The sequence below is a fragment of the Oncorhynchus keta genome, chromosome 27 (assembly GCF_023373465.1).
Source record: "Oncorhynchus keta strain PuntledgeMale-10-30-2019 chromosome 27, Oket_V2, whole genome shotgun sequence".
Lineage (NCBI taxonomy): Eukaryota > Metazoa > Chordata > Actinopteri > Salmoniformes > Salmonidae > Oncorhynchus > Oncorhynchus keta.
In genome coordinates this window covers 15,737,824-15,756,316 of record NC_068447.1, presented here as the reverse complement: position 1 = coordinate 15,756,316, position 18,493 = coordinate 15,737,824, and the positions used below count along the sequence as shown (strand labels likewise).

The 18,493-nt window shown below is 46.8% G+C and overlaps 1 protein-coding gene across 3 annotated transcripts in view; it reads right to left on the bottom strand.

Moving 5' to 3' along the window:
* LOC118378578 (ERC protein 2-like) overlaps positions 1–18,493 on the bottom strand; it is a 613,000-nt gene that overhangs the window by 307,468 nt on the left and 287,039 nt on the right. For all 3 annotated transcript variants that reach the window (XM_052481811.1, XM_052481812.1, XM_052481813.1), the window contains one exon: positions 11,422–11,515. In XM_052481811.1, coding sequence (XP_052337771.1) covers positions 11,422–11,515 — 94 coding nt within the window. The remainder of the gene's footprint in view (positions 1–11,421; positions 11,516–18,493) is intronic.

The following is an 18,493-nucleotide window of genomic DNA, read 5'->3' as shown; positions in this document are numbered from 1 at the left end:
ACACCTCCCTTTTCCCCAACAGATAGAGACACAGAGAGAGATTGGCCAGAGCTACCTCAAACACCTCCCTTTTCCCCAACAGATAGAGACATAGAGAGAGATTGACCAGAGCTACCTCAAACACCTCCCTTTTCCCCAACAGATAGAGACATAGAGAGAGATTGGCCAGAGCTACCTCAAACACCTCCCTTTTCCCCAACAGATAGAGACATAGAGAGAGATTGGCCAGAGCTACCTCAAACACCTCCATTTTCCCCAACAGATAGAGACATAGAGAGAGATTGGCCAGAGCTACCTCAAACACCTCCCTTTTCCCCAACAGATAGAGACATAGAGAGAGATTGGCCAGAGCTACCTCAAACACCTCCCTTTTCCCCAACAGATAGAGACATAGAGAGAGATTGGCCAGAGCTACCTCAAACACCTCCCTTTTCCCCAACAGATAGAGACATAGAGAGAGATTGGCCAGAGCTACCTCAAACACCTCCCTTTTCCCCAACAGATAGAGACATAGAGAGAGATTGGCCAGAGCTACCTCAAACACCTCCCTTTTCCCCAACAGATAGAGACATAGAGAGAGATTGGCCAGAGCTACCTCAAACACCTCCCTTTTCCCCAACAGATAGAGACATAGAGAGAGATTGGCCAGAGCTACCTCAAACACCTCCCTTTTCCCCAACAGATAGAGACATAGAGAGAGATTGGCCAGAGCTACCTCAAACACCTCCCTTTTCCCCAACAGATAGAGACATAGAGAGAGATTGGCCAGAGCTACCTCAAACACCTCCCTTTTCCCCAACAGATAGAGACATAGAGAGAGATTGGCCAGAGCTACCTCAAACACCTCCCTTTTCCCCAACAGATAGAGACATAGAGAGAGATTGGCCAGAGCTACCTCAAACACCTCCCTTTTCCCCAACAGATAGAGACATAGAGAGAGATTGGCCAGAGCTACCTCAAACACCTCCCTTTTCCCCAACAGATAGAGACATAGAGAGAGATTGGCCAGAGCTACCTCAAACACCTCCCTTTTCCCCAACAGATAGAGACATAGAGAGAGATTGGCCAGAGCTACCTCAAACACCTCCCTTTTCCCCAACAGATAGAGACATAGAGAGAGATTGGCCAGAGCTACCTCAAACACCTCCCTTTTCCCCAACAGATAGAGACATAGAGAGAGATTGGCCAGAGCTACCTCAAACACCTCCCTTTTCCCCAACAGATAGAGACATAGAGAGAGATTGGCCAGAGCTACCTCAAACACCTCCCTTTTCCCCAACAGATAGAGACATAGAGAGAGATTGGCCAGAGCTACCTCAAACACCTCCCTTTTCCCCAACAGATAGAGACATAGAGAGAGATTGGCCAGAGCTACCTCAAACACCTCCCTTTTCCCCAACAGATAGAGACATAGAGAGAGATTGGCCAGAGCTACCTCAAACACCTCCCTTTTCCCCAACAGATAGAGACATAGAGAGAGATTGGCCAGAGCTACCTCAAACACCTCCCTTTTCCCCAACAGATAGAGACATAGAGAGAGATTGGCCAGAGCTACCTCAAACACCTCCCTTTTCCCCAACAGATAGAGACATAGAGAGAGATTGGCCAGAGCTACCTCAAACACCTCCCTTTTCCCCAACAGATAGAGACATAGAGAGAGATTGGCCAGAGCTACCTCAAACACCTCCCTTTTCCCCAACAGATAGAGACATAGAGAGAGATTGGCCAGAGCTACCTCAAACACCTCCCTTTTCCCCAACAGATAGAGACATAGAGAGAGATTGGCCAGAGCTACCTCAAACACCTCCCTTTTCCCCAACAGATAGAGACATAGAGAGAGATTGGCCAGAGCTACCTCAAACACCTCCCTTTTCCCCAACAGATAGAGACATAGAGAGAGATTGGCCAGAGCTACCTCAAACACCTCCCTTTTCCCCAACAGATAGAGACATAGAGAGAGATTGGCCAGAGCTACCTCAAACACCTCCCTTTTCCCCAACAGATAGAGACATAGAGAGAGATTGGCCAGAGCTACCTCAAACACCTCCCTTTTCCCCAACAGATAGAGACATAGAGAGAGATTGGCCAGAGCTACCTCAAACACCTCCCTTTTCCCCAACAGATAGAGACATAGAGAGAGATTGGCCAGAGCTACCTCAAACACCTCCCTTTTCCCCAACAGATAGAGACATAGAGAGAGATTGGCCAGAGCTACCTCAAACACCTCCCTTTTCCCCAACAGATAGAGACATAGAGAGAGATTGGCCAGAGCTACCTCAAACACCTCCCTTTTCCCCAACAGATAGAGACATAGAGAGAGATTGGCCAGAGCTACCTCAAACACCTCCCTTTTCCCCAACAGATAGAGACATAGAGAGAGATTGGCCAGAGCTACCTCAAACACCTCCCTTTTCCCCAACAGATAGAGACATAGAGAGAGATTGACCAGAGCTACCTCAAACACCTCCCTTTTCCCCAACAGATAGAGACATAGAGAGAGTCAGGCCAGAGCTACCTCAAACACCTCCCTTTTCCCCAACAGATAGAGACATAGAGAGAGATTGACCAGAGCTACCTCAAACACCTCCCTTTTCCCCAACAGATAGAGACATAGAGAGAGATTGGCCAGAGCTACCTCAAACACCTCCCTTTTCCCCAACAGATAGAGACATAGAGAGAGATTGGCCAGAGCTACCTCAAACACCTCCCTTTTCCCCAACAGATAGAGACATAGAGAGAGATTGACCAGAGCTACCTCAAACACCTCCCTTTTCCCCAACAGATAGAGACATAGAGAGAGATTGACCAGAGCTACCTCAAACACCTCCCTTTTCCCCAACAGATAGAGACATAGAGAGAGATTGGCCAGAGCTACCTCAAACACCTCCCTTTTCCCCAACAGATAGAGACATAGAGAGAGATTGGCCAGAGCTACCTCAAACACCTCCCTTTTCCCCAACAGATAGAGACATAGAGAGAGATTGGCCAGAGCTACCTCAAACACCTCCCTTTTCCCCAACAGATAGAGACATAGAGAGAGATTGGCCAGAGCTACCTCAAACACCTCCCTTTTCCCCAACAGATAGAGACATAGAGAGAGATTGGCCAGAGCTACCTCAAACACCTCCCTTTTCCCCAACAGATAGAGACATAGAGAGAGATTGGCCAGAGCTACCTCAAACACCTCCCTTTTCCCCAACAGATAGAGACATAGAGAGAGATTGGCCAGAGCTACCTCAAACACCTCCCTTTTCCCCAACAGATAGAGACATAGAGAGAGATTGGCCAGAGCTACCTCAAACACCTCCCTTTTCCCCAACAGATAGAGACATAGAGAGAGATTGACCAGAGCTACCTCAAACACCTCCCTTTTCCCCAACAGATAGAGACATAGAGAGAGATTGGCCAGAGCTACCTCAAACACCTCCCTTTTCCCCAACAGATAGAGACATAGAGAGAGATTGACCAGAGCTACCTCAAACACCTCCCTTTTCCCCAACAGATAGAGACATAGAGAGAGATTGGCCAGAGCTACCTCAAACACCTCCCTTTTCCCCAACAGATAGAGACATAGAGAGAGATTGGCCAGAGCTACCTCAAACACCTCCCTTTTCCCCAACAGATAGAGACATAGAGAGAGATTGGCCAGAGCTACCTCAAACACCTCCCTTTTCCCCAACAGATAGAGACATAGAGAGAGATTGGCCAGAGCTACCTCAAACACCTCCCTTTTCCCCAACAGATAGAGACATAGAGAGAGATTGGCCAGAGCTACCTCAAACACCTCCCTTTTCCCCAACAGATAGAGACATAGAGAGAGATTGGCCAGAGCTACCTCAAACACCTCCCTTTTCCCCAACAGATAGAGACATAGAGAGAGATTGGCCAGAGCTACCTCAAACACCTCCCTTTTCCCCAACAGATAGAGACATAGAGAGAGATTGGCCAGAGCTACCTCAAACACCTCCCTTTTCCCCAACAGATAGAGACATAGAGAGAGATTGGCCAGAGCTACCTCAAACACCTCCCTTTTCCCCAACAGATAGAGACATAGAGAGAGATTGGCCAGAGCTACCTCAAACACCTCCCTTTTCCCCAACAGATAGAGACATAGAGAGAGATTGGCCAGAGCTACCTCAAACACCTCCCTTTTCCCCAACAGATAGAGACATAGAGAGAGATTGGCCAGAGCTACCTCAAACACCTCCCTTTTCCCCAACAGATAGAGACATAGAGAGAGATTGGCCAGAGCTACCTCAAACACCTCCCTTTTCCCCAACAGATAGAGACATAGAGAGAGATTGGCCAGAGCTACCTCAAACACCTCCCTTTTCCCCAACAGATAGAGACATAGAGAGAGATTGGCCAGAGCTACCTCAAACACCTCCCTTTTCCCCAACAGATAGAGACATAGAGAGAGATTGGCCAGAGCTACCTCAAACACCTCCCTTTTCCCCAACAGATAGAGACATAGAGAGAGATTGGCCAGAGCTACCTCAAACACCTCCCTTTTCCCCAACAGATAGAGACATAGAGAGAGATTGGCCAGAGCTACCTCAAACACCTCCCTTTTCCCCAACAGATAGAGACACAGAGAGAGATTGGCCAGAGCTACCTCAAACACCTCCCTTTTCCCCAACAGATAGAGACACAGAGAGAGATTGGCCAGAGCTACCTCAAACACCTCCCTTTTCCCCAACAGATAGAGACACAGAGAGAGATTGGCCAGAGCTACCTCAAACACCTCCCTTTTCCCCAACAGATAGAGACACAGAGAGAGATTGGCCAGAGCTACCTCAAACACCTCCCTTTTCCCCAACAGATAGAGACATAGAGAGAGATTGACCAGAGCTACCTCAAACACCTCCCTTTTCCCCAACAGATAGAGACATAGAGAGAGATTGGCCAGAGCTACCTCAAACACCTCCCTTTTCCCCAACAGATAGAGACATAGAGAGAGATTGGCCAGAGCTACCTCAAACACCTCCATTTTCCCCAACAGATAGAGACATAGAGAGAGATTGGCCAGAGCTACCTCAAACACCTCCCTTTTCCCCAACAGATAGAGACATAGAGAGAGATTGGCCAGAGCTACCTCAAACACCTCCCTTTTCCCCAACAGATAGAGACATAGAGAGAGATTGGCCAGAGCTACCTCAAACACCTCCCTTTTCCCCAACAGATAGAGACATAGAGAGATTGGCCAGAGCTACCTCAAACACCTCCCTTTTCCCCAACAGATAGAGACATAGAGAGAGATTGGCCAGAGCTACCTCAAACACCTCCCTTTTCCCCAACAGATAGAGACATAGAGAGAGATTGGCCAGAGCTACCTCAAACACCTCCCTTTTCCCCAACAGATAGAGACATAGAGAGAGATTGGCCAGAGCTACCTCAAACACCTCCCTTTTCCCCAACAGATAGAGACATAGAGAGATTGGCCAGAGCTACCTCAAACACCTCCCTTTTCCCCAACAGATAGAGACATAGAGAGAGATTGGCCAGAGCTACCTCAAACACCTCCCTTTTCCCCAACAGATAGAGACATAGAGAGAGATTGACCAGAGCTACCTCAAACACCTCCCTTTTCCCCAACAGATAGAGACATAGAGAGAGTCAGGCCAGAGCTACCTCAAACACCTCCCTTTTCCCCAACAGATAGAGACATAGAGAGAGATTGACAGTCCACATGATATGTTGGTTAAGTCTCGGTGTCAGACGGTGGAGGTCAACCCTCACCACAGCAGAAACAGACTCTCCCTCCATCCCTCTCCCCCTCCCAGCCTCTCTCCCTCCATCCCTCTCCCTCTCCATCCCTCTCCCCTCCCAGCCTCTCTCCCTCCATCCCTCCCCTCTGTCAACCCTCACCACAGCAGAAACAGCACCACTCGTTAGGTAACCTCGGAGTCCAAAAGTGCAACAAAAAAACAAACAAAGAGCTGGATGGTTGGTAGGTCATCTTGACGCCAGGTCCCAGCTGGGGTTTAGCGACACACTCACACACACACACGCGCAGACAGAAGCCTCTAGGGCCAGTCAGTGTTTGTCACTCCATCAGTAGTAATTGAATGTGACAGGCTGGCAGTAACTCGATGCAGTAGGATCAACAGGCGCTGCTACAACCTCACAGAGAGACACACAGTAACACACACACAGTAACACACACACAGTAACACACACACACAGTAACACACACACATACACACACAGTAACACACACACAGAAACACACACACAGAAACACACACACAGAAACACACACACAGAAACACACACACACACAGTAACACACACATAGTAACACACACACAGTAACACACACACAGTAACACACACACAGTAACACACACAGAAACACACACAGTAACACACACACAGTAACACACACACAGTAACATACACACACAGTAACACACACACATAAACACACACACAGAAACACACACACAGAAACACACACACACAGAAACACACACAGAAACACACACACAGTAACGCACACACACACACACACACACACACACACACACACACACACACACACACACACACACACAGTAACACACAGTAACGCACACACAGTAACACACACACACACACACACACAGTAACACACACACAAAAACACACACACAGAAACACACACACAGAAACACACACACCGTAACACACACACAGTAACACACACACAATAACACACACACAGTAATACACACACAGAAACACACACACAGAAACACACACACACACACACACAGTAACACACAGTAACACACACACAGAAACACACACACACACACAGTAACACACACACAGAAACACACACACACACACAGTAACACACACACACACAGTAACACGCACACACACAGTAACACACACACACACACACACACACAGTAACACACACAGTAACACACACAGTAACAGAGAGACAGACACACAGAAACAGAGAGAGACACACACATGCACAGGAACAGGGGTACCACTGCCAGACCCCTAAGTGTGAAGCCCAACCAGGTAGAGAGAGGTTTGATGGAGATGGGAAAAAGAAGCAGAGAGAGAGAGAGAGAGAGAGAGAGAGAGAGAGAGAGAGAGAGAGAGAGAGAGAGAGAGAGAGAAAGATAATTGGTGTAGTAGGACCAATCATGGCCCAGGTCTCCTGAGGGCAGTCTAATTATGTAATCTAGCTCTCTGCTTGAGATGGAGGGAATATAATCACTAAAATAAACGAGTGGAGAGTGAGAAAATGCACATTTCCACCGCGGCGTTCACAGCTCAGCACCTCAGATCCCCAGCCTTCACTCAAACACAGACCTTTCACATACATACTGGTCTAGACAGAGACGCGCCCTCTCCCTCTCTCCATTTAAAGAATAACTCATACTGTCTGCTTATAATCTTAGTCTCTTTCGCCGTCCCTCTCAGTATCCATCTTTCTCCTTCTCTCCCTCTCAGTATCCATCTTTCTCCTTCTCTCCCTCTCAGTATCCATCTTTCTCCTTCTCTACCTCTCAGTATCCATCTTTCTCCTTCTCTCCCTCTCAGTATCCATCTTTCTACCTCTCAGTATCCATCTTTCTCCTTCTCTACCTCTCTGTATCCATCTTTCTCCTTCTCTCCCTCTCAGTATCCATCTTTCTCCTTCTCTCCCTCTCAGTATCCATCTTTCTCCTTCTCTACCTCTCAGTATCCATCTTTCTCCTTCTCTCCCTCTCAGTATCCATCTTTCTACCTCTCAGTATCCATCTTTCTCCTTCTCTACCTCTCTGTATCCATCTTTCTACCTCTCAGTATCCATCTTTCTCCTTCTCTACCGCTCTGTATCCATCTTTCTACCTCTCAGTATCCATCTTTCTCCTTCTCTACCTCTCTGTATCCATCTTTCTCCTTCTCTACCTCTCTGTATCCATCTTTCTACCTCTCAGTATCCATCTTTCTCCTTCTCTCCCTCTCAGTATCCATCTTTCTCCTTCTCTCCCTCTCAGTATCCATCTTTCTCCTTCTCTCCCTCTCAGTATCCATCTTTCTACCTCTCCGTATCTATCTCTCTACCTCTCAGTATCCATCTTTCTCATTCTCTCCCTCTCAGTATCCATCTTTCTCCTTCTCTATCTATCTACCTCTCTGTATCTATCTCTCAGTATCCATCTTTCTACCTCTCCGTATCTATCTCTCTACCTCTCAGTATCCATCTTTCTACCTCTCAGTATCCATCTTTCTACCTCTCAGTATCCATCTTTCTACCTCTCCGTATCTATCTCTCTACCTCTCAGTATCCATCTTTCTACCTCTCAGTATCCATCTTTCTACCTCTCTGTATCTATCTCTCTGTATCCATCTTTCTACCTCTCAGTATCTATCTCTCTACCTCTCTGTATCTATCTCTCTACCTCTCTGTATCTATCTCTCTACCTCTCCGTATCTATCTCTCTACCTCTCTGTATCTATCTCTCTACCTCTCTGTATCTATCTCTCTAGCTCTCTGTATCTATCTCTCTACCTCTCTGTATCTATCTATCTACCTCTCCGTATCTATCTCTCTGTATCTATCTCTCTACCTCTCTGTATCTATCTCTCTACCTCTCTGTATCCATCTCTCTACCTCTCTGTATCTATCTCTCTACCTCTCTGTATCTATCTCTCTACATCTCCATATCTATCTCTCTACCTCTCTGTATGTATCTCTCTACCTCTCTGTATCTATCTCTCTACCTTTCTGTATCTATCTCTCTACCTCTCTGTATCCATCTCTCTACCTCTCCGTATCTATCTCTCTACCTCTCTGTATCTATCTCTCTACCTCTCCGTATCTATCTCTCTACCTCTCCGTATCTATCTCTCTACCTCTCTGTATCCATCTCTCTACCTCTCTGTATCTATCTCTCTACCTCTCTGTATCTATCTCTCTACCTCTCAGTATCTATCTCTCTACCTCTCTGTATCTATCTCTCTACCTCTCCGTATCTATCTTTCTACCTCTCCGTATCTATCTCTCTACCTCTCTGTATCTATCTCTCTACCTCTCTGTATCTATCTCTCTACCTCTCCGTATCTATCTCTCTACCTCTCTGTATCTATCTCTCTACCTCTCTGTATCCATCTCTCTACATCTCCGTATCTATCTCTCTACATCTCCATATCTATCTCTCTACCTCTCTGTATCTATCTCTCTACCTCTCTGTATCTATCTCTCTACCTCTCTGTATCTATCTCTCTACATCTCCATATCTATCTCTCTACCTCTCTGTATCTATCTCTCTACCTCTCCGTATCTATCTCTCTACCTCTCTGTATCTATCTCTCTACATCTCCATATCTATCTCTCTACCTCTCTGTATCTATCTCTCTACTTCTCTGTATCTATCTCTCTACCTCTCTGTATCTATCTCTCTACCTCTCTGTATCTATCTCTCTACCTCTCTGTATCTATCTCTCTACCTCTCTGTATCTATCTCTCTACCTCTCTGTATCTATCTCTCTACCTCTCTGTATCTATCTCTCTACCTCTCTGTATCTATCTCTCTACTTCTCTGTATCTCTCTCTCTACTTCTCTGTATCTCTCTCTCTACCTCTCTGTATCTATCTCTCTACCTCTCAGTATCCATCACTCTACATCTCCAGCACAGTAGATGATGAATGACATTAAAGTGACTTCAACTAGTCATCAAGCCCTTGACGAGCTGAATCAGGTGTGTTGATGCTATGCTGGAATAAAAAAAAACAGCACCCCTTACCTCTCCAGGATCGTGTCAGTGACCACGTTTCTTTTGTTATAGTCTGGATGAAGAATAAAGTAGAAATGGTTATGGAGTGTGATTGTTGTGGGTAAGGGCGGGGAGATCAGAGTTGAGTGAATGCAATATGAGGGATGTGGGAGATGTGCAGCACGGTGAGATGGAGACGATCACAGAGCGATGCTATCGCTCCCCCATATAAACTCAGCTGGGTACCTTTCAGCGGCTGGATAAACCACAAAGGAAGTGTTTGTTTGTGTTTACCCTCAGAGCGTGCTGTGTTCCTGATGGGACCAGAGATTGAGAGAGAGAGTGAACGAGAGAGCGAGGAATAGGGGCCCTTTAAAGCCTGGTGGCTCCAACACAATCCCAGCGTGCAGTGAGACAGTAAGACATGAGGGCTACTGAGAAACACCACTATACATGAGTTACCATACAAGTGCAGCTTGTTATGTTTAGGCATCATGCGTAACAAACAAAGCAACTATAAAAACCCTCATACTCTTTTTTCATTTCGGAGAAAAAAATGTACAGCTTGTATTCTGTAAGAGATGCCGTTACTCAGGTGGTAGAACATTAGTATTGGTCAGCACCGGGCTACCTCAACAACTGACACATGAGTTTTTCTAAACTACAACGAGGAAGTCTTTCATCTGTCTACACTCCTTCCGTCTATACCGTGTCAACGTTCCCTCCCTCAGACTGGGACTCCTCTCCCAGGTGAGCGCAACATTTGTGTACATTAAAGAACAGAGGAAGTGTTTCGGGGGGGAAATAACCCCCGATAATGTGTGGATGCCAGACATCCAAAAGAGAGAAAGAGAGACAGAGGGAGAGAGGAGAGGGAGAGAGAGAGGGGAAAGGGAGAGAGAGAGAGGGGGAGAGAGAAAGAGAGAGAGAGAGAGAGAGAGAGAGAGAGAGAGAGAGAGAGAGAGAGAGAGAGAGGGATAGAGAAAGGGGGAAAGAGGGGAGAGAAAGAGAGACGGAGGGAGAGAGAGAGAGAGAGAGAGAGAGAGAGAGAGAGAGAGAGAGAGAGAGAGAGAGAGAGAGAGAGTGAGAGAGGGAAAGAGGGATAGAGAAAGGGGGAGAGAGAGAGAGAAAGGGGGAGAGAGAAGAGAGAGAGAGTGGAAGAGAGAGAGAGAGAGAGAGGGATAGAGAAAGGGGGAGAGAGAGATGGAGAGAGATAGAGTGGGGAGAGAGAGAGGAGGAGAGAGAGAAGACAGAGAAAGGGGGAGAGAGAAAGACAGAGAGAGGGGGAGAGAGTGAGTAAGAGACAGAGAGGGGGTGTGAGAGACTGAGAGACTGAGAGAGACAGAGAGAGGGGGAAAGAGAGAGACAGAGAGAGCCCCCATCCCACCCCAGAGAGGAGGGAGAGAGAAAGACAGAGAGGGGGGTGAGAGAGAGAGAGAGGGGTGAGAGAGAGAGAGAGAGAGAGAGAGAGAGAGAGAGAGAGAGAGAGAGAGAGAGAGAGAGAGAGAGAGAGAGAGAGAGAGAGAGAGGGTGGTGTAACCTAGAGCAGGGGGAGAGATTAGAGAGAGAAGTGTAACAGAGTCAGTCTACGCTGGCAGGGAAGGGTACTGTACTTTATCCAGTGCCTGGGAAAAGTGGCATGATCAGGAGTCGGAGCATATTAACCACTCAGTACAGCCCTACACACACTCCCACAAACACACATAGACACACCTGTGAGATGGAGTGTGGATGTCCGTCAGTCTGTCCATCTGGCCTCCTCTCCCCTGAAACCATCTGTTTAAGGATGTTTGGACACTTCACTTGCCTTCAAAGAGAGAGAGAATAAGATACTAAGAAAGTGCATGCTAAGACAAACTGTAAACTGATCCACAAAAACATTACATAATGTATGTTGTGTTGCGTCATGGAGAGTCTAGTGACACATGGGTCTCCCAGGTGGAGAGTCTAGTGAAACATGTGTCTCCCAGGTGGAGAGTCTAGTGAAACATGTGTCTCCCAGGTGGAGAGTCTATTGAAACATGGGTCTCCCAGGTGGAGAGTCTAGTGAAACATGGGGCTCCCAGGTGGAGAGTCTAGTGAAACATGGGTCTCCCAGGTGGAGAGTCTAGTGAAACATGGGGCTCCCAGGTGGAGAGTCTAGTGAAACATGGGGCTCCCAGGTGGAGAGTCTATTGAAACATGGGTCTCCCAGGGGAGAGTCTAGTGAAACATGGGGCTCCCAGGTGGAGAGTCTAGTGAAACATGGGGCTCCCAGGTGGAGAGTCTAGTGAAATATGGGGCTCCCAGGTGGAGAGTCTATTGAAACATGGGTCTCCCAGGTGGAAAGTCTAGTGAAACATGGGTCTCCCAGGTGGAGAGTCTATTGAAACATGGGTCTCCCAGGTGGAGAGTCTAGTGAAACATGGGTCTCCCAGGTGGAGAGTCTATTGAAACATGGGTCTCCCAGGTGGAGAGTCTATTGAAAAATGGGGCTCACAGGCAGGTGGAGAGTCTATTGAAACATGAGGCTCCCAGGTGGAGAGTCTATTGAAACATGGGGCTCCCAGGTGGAGAGTCTAGTGAAACATGGGGCTCCCAGGTGGAGAGTCTATTGAAAAATGGGTCTCCCAGGTGGAGAGTCTATTGAAACATGGGGCTCCCAGGTGGAGAGTCTATTGAAACATGGGGCTCCCAGGTGGAGAGTCTATTGAAAAATGGGTCTCCCAGGTGGAGAGTCTATTGAAACATGGGGCTCCCAGGTGGAGAGTCTATTGAAACATGGGGCTCCCAGGTGGAGAGTCTAGTGAAACATGGGGCTCCCAGGTGGAGAGTCTAGTGAAACATGGGGCTCCCAGGTGGAGAGTCTAGTGAAACATGGGTCTCCCAGGTGGAGAGTCTAGTGAAACATGGGTCTCCCAGGTGGAGAGTCTATTGAAACATGGGGCTCCCAGGCAGGTGGAGAGTCTATTGAAACATGGGGCTCCCAGGCAGGTGGAGAGTCTATTGAAACATGGGGCTCCCAGGCAGGTGGAGAGTCTATTGAAACATGGGGCTCCCAGGTGGAGAGTCTATTGAAACATGGAGCTCCCAGGTGGTCTAAGGCACTGCATCTCAGTGCTAGAGGCATCACTACAGACACCCTGGTTCGAATCCAGGCTGTATCACAACCGGCCATGATTGGGACTCCCATAGGGCGGCGCACAATTGGCCCAGTCGTCCGGGTTTGGCCGGTGTGGGCCGTCATTGTAAATAAGAATCTGTTCTTAACTGACTTGCCTAGTTATGGAGACGAAAGAGACAAGATGAGACTTGACAGGTGGCAAAGAGACACTACTTGTGTAAATCTCTCAGCATGCAAACACACACACACACACACACAAACAAACAGTCACACTGTGCTGGTGTGTAAATCTGTCATCAGAAGTGTGTAGTGTAAAGGAGCTGATTACAGAGCTAACCCATGAATTACCTGGGTTGGTTTCTGTGTGTTTATACTCTATAGAGGAGACATACTCCCAATAATATACCCTACAACTGAGATCCGCACGGGCACGCACACACACACACACACACACACACACACACACACACACACACACACACACACACACACACACACACACACACACACACACACACACACACACACACACACATAGAGAGAGAACAGTCTATGACTTGAGTGTCTGGAGTCTTTGACAATACTTAAAGACTTCCTCTGAAGTCAGCTGGTCAGCGCATGCTCAGAGTACATGTCTTGTTAATCCTTTTGACCACGTGGCCTTGTGGAGCAAGATTATACAGTCGTCCGGTACAGCTGGTGCTCTCATGCATGATTCAGTTTTACTTGCCTCGAAGCGAGCATAGAAGAAATATGTCTTGTATGCTCGACTTGCGTCACTAGGCAACTCGCGGCTGGGTATCTTTTTGTAATTCGTGATGGTTTGCAAGCCCTGCCACATCCATGAGCATCAGCGCTGGCGAAGTAGGTTTCGACCTTAGTCGTTTATTGAGCTTTTGACTGTTTGATGGTTTGTTGGAGGACGTAGCGGGATATCATTTAAGTGTCTGGATTAGTGTCCCGCCCCTTGAAAGCGGCAGCTCTAGCCTTTAGCTCAGTGCGTATGTTGCCTGTAATCCATGGCTTCTGGTTGGGATATGTACAAACGGTCACTGTGGGGAGGATGTCGCTGATGAACGTATTATTGAACTTGGTGACTGATGTGGTAAACTCCTCAATGATATTGGATGAATCCCAGAACATATTCCAGTCTGTGGTAGCGAAACATTCCTGAAGTTTAGCATCTATGTCATCAGATGACTTCAATTTGAGTTTAGCTTATAAGCAGGAATCAGGAGGATAGAGTTATGGTCAGATTTACCAAATGGAGGGTGAGGGGGAGCTTTGTATGCATTTCTGTGTGTGGAGTAAAGATTCCATTATTTTTTTAAATCACCGGCCACTGCCTCTCTTGTCTGCTTATGGCACTATACAACTCATTTGAGATTGGTCTTAGTGCCAGCATTGGTTTTTGGTGGAAAATAGACAGCTACGAAAAATATAGATGCAAATTCTCTAGGAAATAGTATGTTCTGCAGCTTATCAAGAGATGTTCTAACTCAGGCGAAACCTAGAGACTTCTTTAACATTAGAGATCACTGACCAGCTGTTCTTTAACCCAGAGCTGCTGTCCGGTCTTATCAGGAGATGTTCTAACTCAGGCGAAACCTAGAGACTTCTTTAACATTAGAGATCACTGACCAGCTGTTCTTTAACCCAGAGCTGCCGTCCGGTCTTATCAGGAGATGTTCTAACTCAGGCGAAACCTAGAGACTTCTTTAACATTAGAGATCACTGACCAGCTGTTCTTTAACCCAGAGCTGCCGTCCGGTCTTATCAGGAGATGTTCTAACTCAGGCGAAACCTAGAGACTTCTTTAACATTAGAGATCACTGACCAGCTGTTCTTTAACCCAGAGCTGCCGTCCGGTCTTATCAGGAGATGTTCTAACTCAGGCGAAACCTAGAGACTTCTTTAACATTAGAGATCACTGACCAGCTGTTCTTTAACCCAGAGCTGCTGTCCGGTCTTATCAGGAGATGTTCTAACTCAGGCGAAACCTAGAGACTTCTTTAACATTAGAGATCACTGACCAGCTGTTCTTTAACCCAGAGCTGCTGTCCGGTCTTATCAGGAGATGTTCTAACTCAGGCGAAACCTAGAGACTTCTTTAACATTAGAGATCACTGACCAGCTGTTCTTTAACCCAGAGCTGCTGTCCGGTCTTATCAGGAGATGTTCTAACTCAGGCGAAACCTAGAGACTTCTTTAACATTAGAGATCACTGACCAGCTGTTCTTTAACCCAGAGCTGCCGTCCGGTCTTATCAGGAGATGTTCTAACTCAGGCGAAACCTAGAGACTTCTTTAACATTAGAGATCACTGACCAGCTGTTCTTTAACCCAGAGCTGCTGTCCGGTCTTATCAGGAGATGTTCTAACTCAGGCGAAACCTAGAGACTTCTTTAACATTAGAGATCACTGACCAGCTGTTCTTTAACCCAGAGCTGCTGTCCGGTCTTATCAGGAGATGTTCTAACTCAGGCGAAACCTAGAGACTTCTTTAACATTAGAGATCACTGACCAGCTGTTCTTTAACCCAGAGCTGCTGTCCGGTCTTATCAGGAGATGTTCTAACTCAGGCGAAACCTAGAGACTTCTTTAACATTAGAGATCACTGACCAGCTGTTCTTTAACCCAGAGCTGCCGTCCGGTCTTATCAGGAGATGTTCTAACTCAGGCGAAACCTAGAGACTTCTTTAACATTAGAGATCACTGACCAGCTGTTCTTTAACCCAGAGCTGCTGTCCGGTCTTATCAGGAGATGTTCTAACTCAGGCGAAACCTAGAGACTTCTTTAACATTAGAGATCACTGACCAGCTGTTCTTTAACCCAGAGCTGCCGTCCGGTCTTATCAGGAGATGTTCTAACTCAGGCGAAACCTAGAGACTTCTTTAACATTAGAGATCACTGACCAGCTGTTCTTTAACCCAGAGCTGCTGTCCGGTCTTATCAGGAGATGTTCTAACTCAGGCGAAACCTAGAGACTTCTTTAACATTAGAGATCACTGACCAGCTGTTCTTTAACCCAGAGCTGCTGTCCGGTCTTATCAGGAGATGTTCTAACTCAGGCGAAACCTAGAGACTTCTTTAACATTAGAGATCACTGACCAGCTGTTCTTTAACCCAGAGCTGCTGTCCGGTCTTATCAGGAGATGTTCTAACTCAGGCGAAACCTAGAGACTTCTTTAACATTAGAGATCACTGACCAGCTGTTCTTTAACCCAGAGCTGCCGTCCGGTCTTATCAGGAGATGTTCTAACTCAGGCGAAACCTAGAGACTTCTTTAACATTAGAGATCACTGACCAGCTGTTCTTTAACCCAGAGCTGCTGTCCGGTCTTATCAGGAGATGTTCTAACTCAGGCGAAACCTAGAGACTTCTTTAACATTAGAGATCACTGACCAGCTGTTCTTTAACCCAGAGCTGCTGTCCGGTCTTATCAGGAGATGTTCTAACTCAGGCGAAACCTAGAGACTTCTTTAACATTAGAGATCACTGACCAGCTGTTCTTTAACCCAGAGCTGCTGTCCGGTCTTATCAGGAGATGTTCTAACTCAGGCGAAACCTAGAGACTTCTTTAACATTAGAGATCACTGACCAGCTGTTCTTTAACCCAGAGCTGCCGTCCGGTCTTATCAGGAGATGTTCTAACTCAGGCGAAACCTAGAGACTTCTTTAACATTAGAGATCACTGACCAGCTGTTCTTTAACCCAGAGCTGCTGTCCGGTCTTATCAGGAGATGTTCTAACTCAGGCGAAACCTAAAGACTTCTTTAACATTAGAGATCACTGACCAGCTGTTCTTTAACCCAGAGCTGCTGTCCGGTCTTATCAGGAGATGTTCTAACTCAGGCGAAACCTAGAGACTTCTTTAACATTAGAGATCACTGACCAGCTGTTCTTTAACCCAGAGCTGCTGTCCGGTCTTATCAGGAGATGTTCTAACTCAGGCGAAACCTAGAGACTTCTTTAACATTAGAGATCACTGACCAGCTGTTCTTTAACCCAGAGCTGCCGTCCGGTCTTATCAGGAGATGTTCTAACTCAGGCGAAACCTAGAGACTTCTTTAACATTAGAGATCACTGACCAGCTGTTCTTTAACCCAGAGCTGCCGTCCGGTCTTATCAGGAGATGTTCTAACTCAGGCGAAACCTAGAGACTTCTTTAACATTAGAGATCACTGACCAGCTGTTCTTTAACCCAGAGCTGCTGTCCGGTCTTATCAGGAGATGTTCTAACTCAGGCGAAACCTAGAGACTTCTTTAACATTAGAGATCACTGACCAGCTGTTCTTTAACCCAGAGCTGCCGTCCGGTCTTATCAGGAGATGTTCTAACTCAGGCGAAACCTAGAGACTTCTTTAACATTAGAGATCACTGACCAGCTGTTCTTTAACCCAGAGCTGCCGTCCGGTCTTATCAGGAGATGTTCTAACTCAGGCGAAACCTAGAGACTTCTTTAACATTAGAGATCACTGACCAGCTGTTCTTTAACCCAGAGCTGCTGTCCGGTCTTATCAGGAGATGTTCTAACTCAGGCGAAACCTAGAGACTTCTTTAACATTAGAGATCACTGACCAGCTGTTCTTTAACCCAGAGCTGCTGTCCGGTCTTATCAGGAGATGTTCTAACTCAGGCGAAACCTAGAGACTTCTTTAACATTAGAGATCACTGACCAGCTGTTCTTTAACCCAGAGCTGCCGTCCGGTCTTATCAGGAGATGTTCTAACTCAGGCGAAACCTAGAGACTTCTTTAACATTAGAGATCACTGACCAGCTGTTCTTTAACCCAGAGCTGCTGTCCGGTCTTATCAGGAGATGTTCTAACTCAGGCGAAACCTAGAGACTTCTTTAACATTAGAGATCACTGACCAGCTGTTCTTTAACCCAGAGCTGCTGTCCGGTCTTATCAGGAGATGTTCTAACTCAGGCGAAACCTAGAGACTTCTTTAACATTAGAGATCACTGACCAGCTGTTCTTTAACCCAGAGCTGCTGTCCGGTCTTATCAGGAGATGTTCTAACTCAGGCGAAACCTAGAGACTTCTTTAACATTAGAGATCACTGACCAGCTGTTCTTTAACCCAGAGCTGCCGTCCGGTCTTATCAGGAGATGTTCTAACTCAGGCGAAACCTAGAGACTTCTTTAACATTAGAGATCACTGACCAGCTGTTCTTTAACCCAGAGCTGCTGTCCGGTCTTATCAGGAGATGTTCTAACTCAGGCGAAACCTAGAGACTTCTTTAACATTAGAGATCACTGACCAGCTGTTCTTTAACCCAGAGCTGCTGTCCGGTCTTATCAGGAGATGTTCTAACTCAGGCGAAACCTAGAGACTTCTTTAACATTAGAGATCACTGACCAGCTGTTCTTTAACCCAGAGCTGCTGTCCGGTCTTATCAGGAGATGTTCTAACTCAGGCGAAACCTAGAGACTTCTTTAACATTAGAGATCACTGACCAGCTGTTCTTTAACCCAGAGCTGCCGTCCGGTCTTATCAGGAGATGTTCTAACTCAGGCGAAACCTAGAGACTTCTTTAACATTAGAGATCACTGACCAGCTGTTCTTTAACCCAGAGCTGCCGTCCGGTCTTATCAGGAGATGTTCTAACTCAGGCGAAACCTAGAGACTTCTTTAACATTAGAGATCACTGACCAGCTGTTCTTTAACCCAGAGCT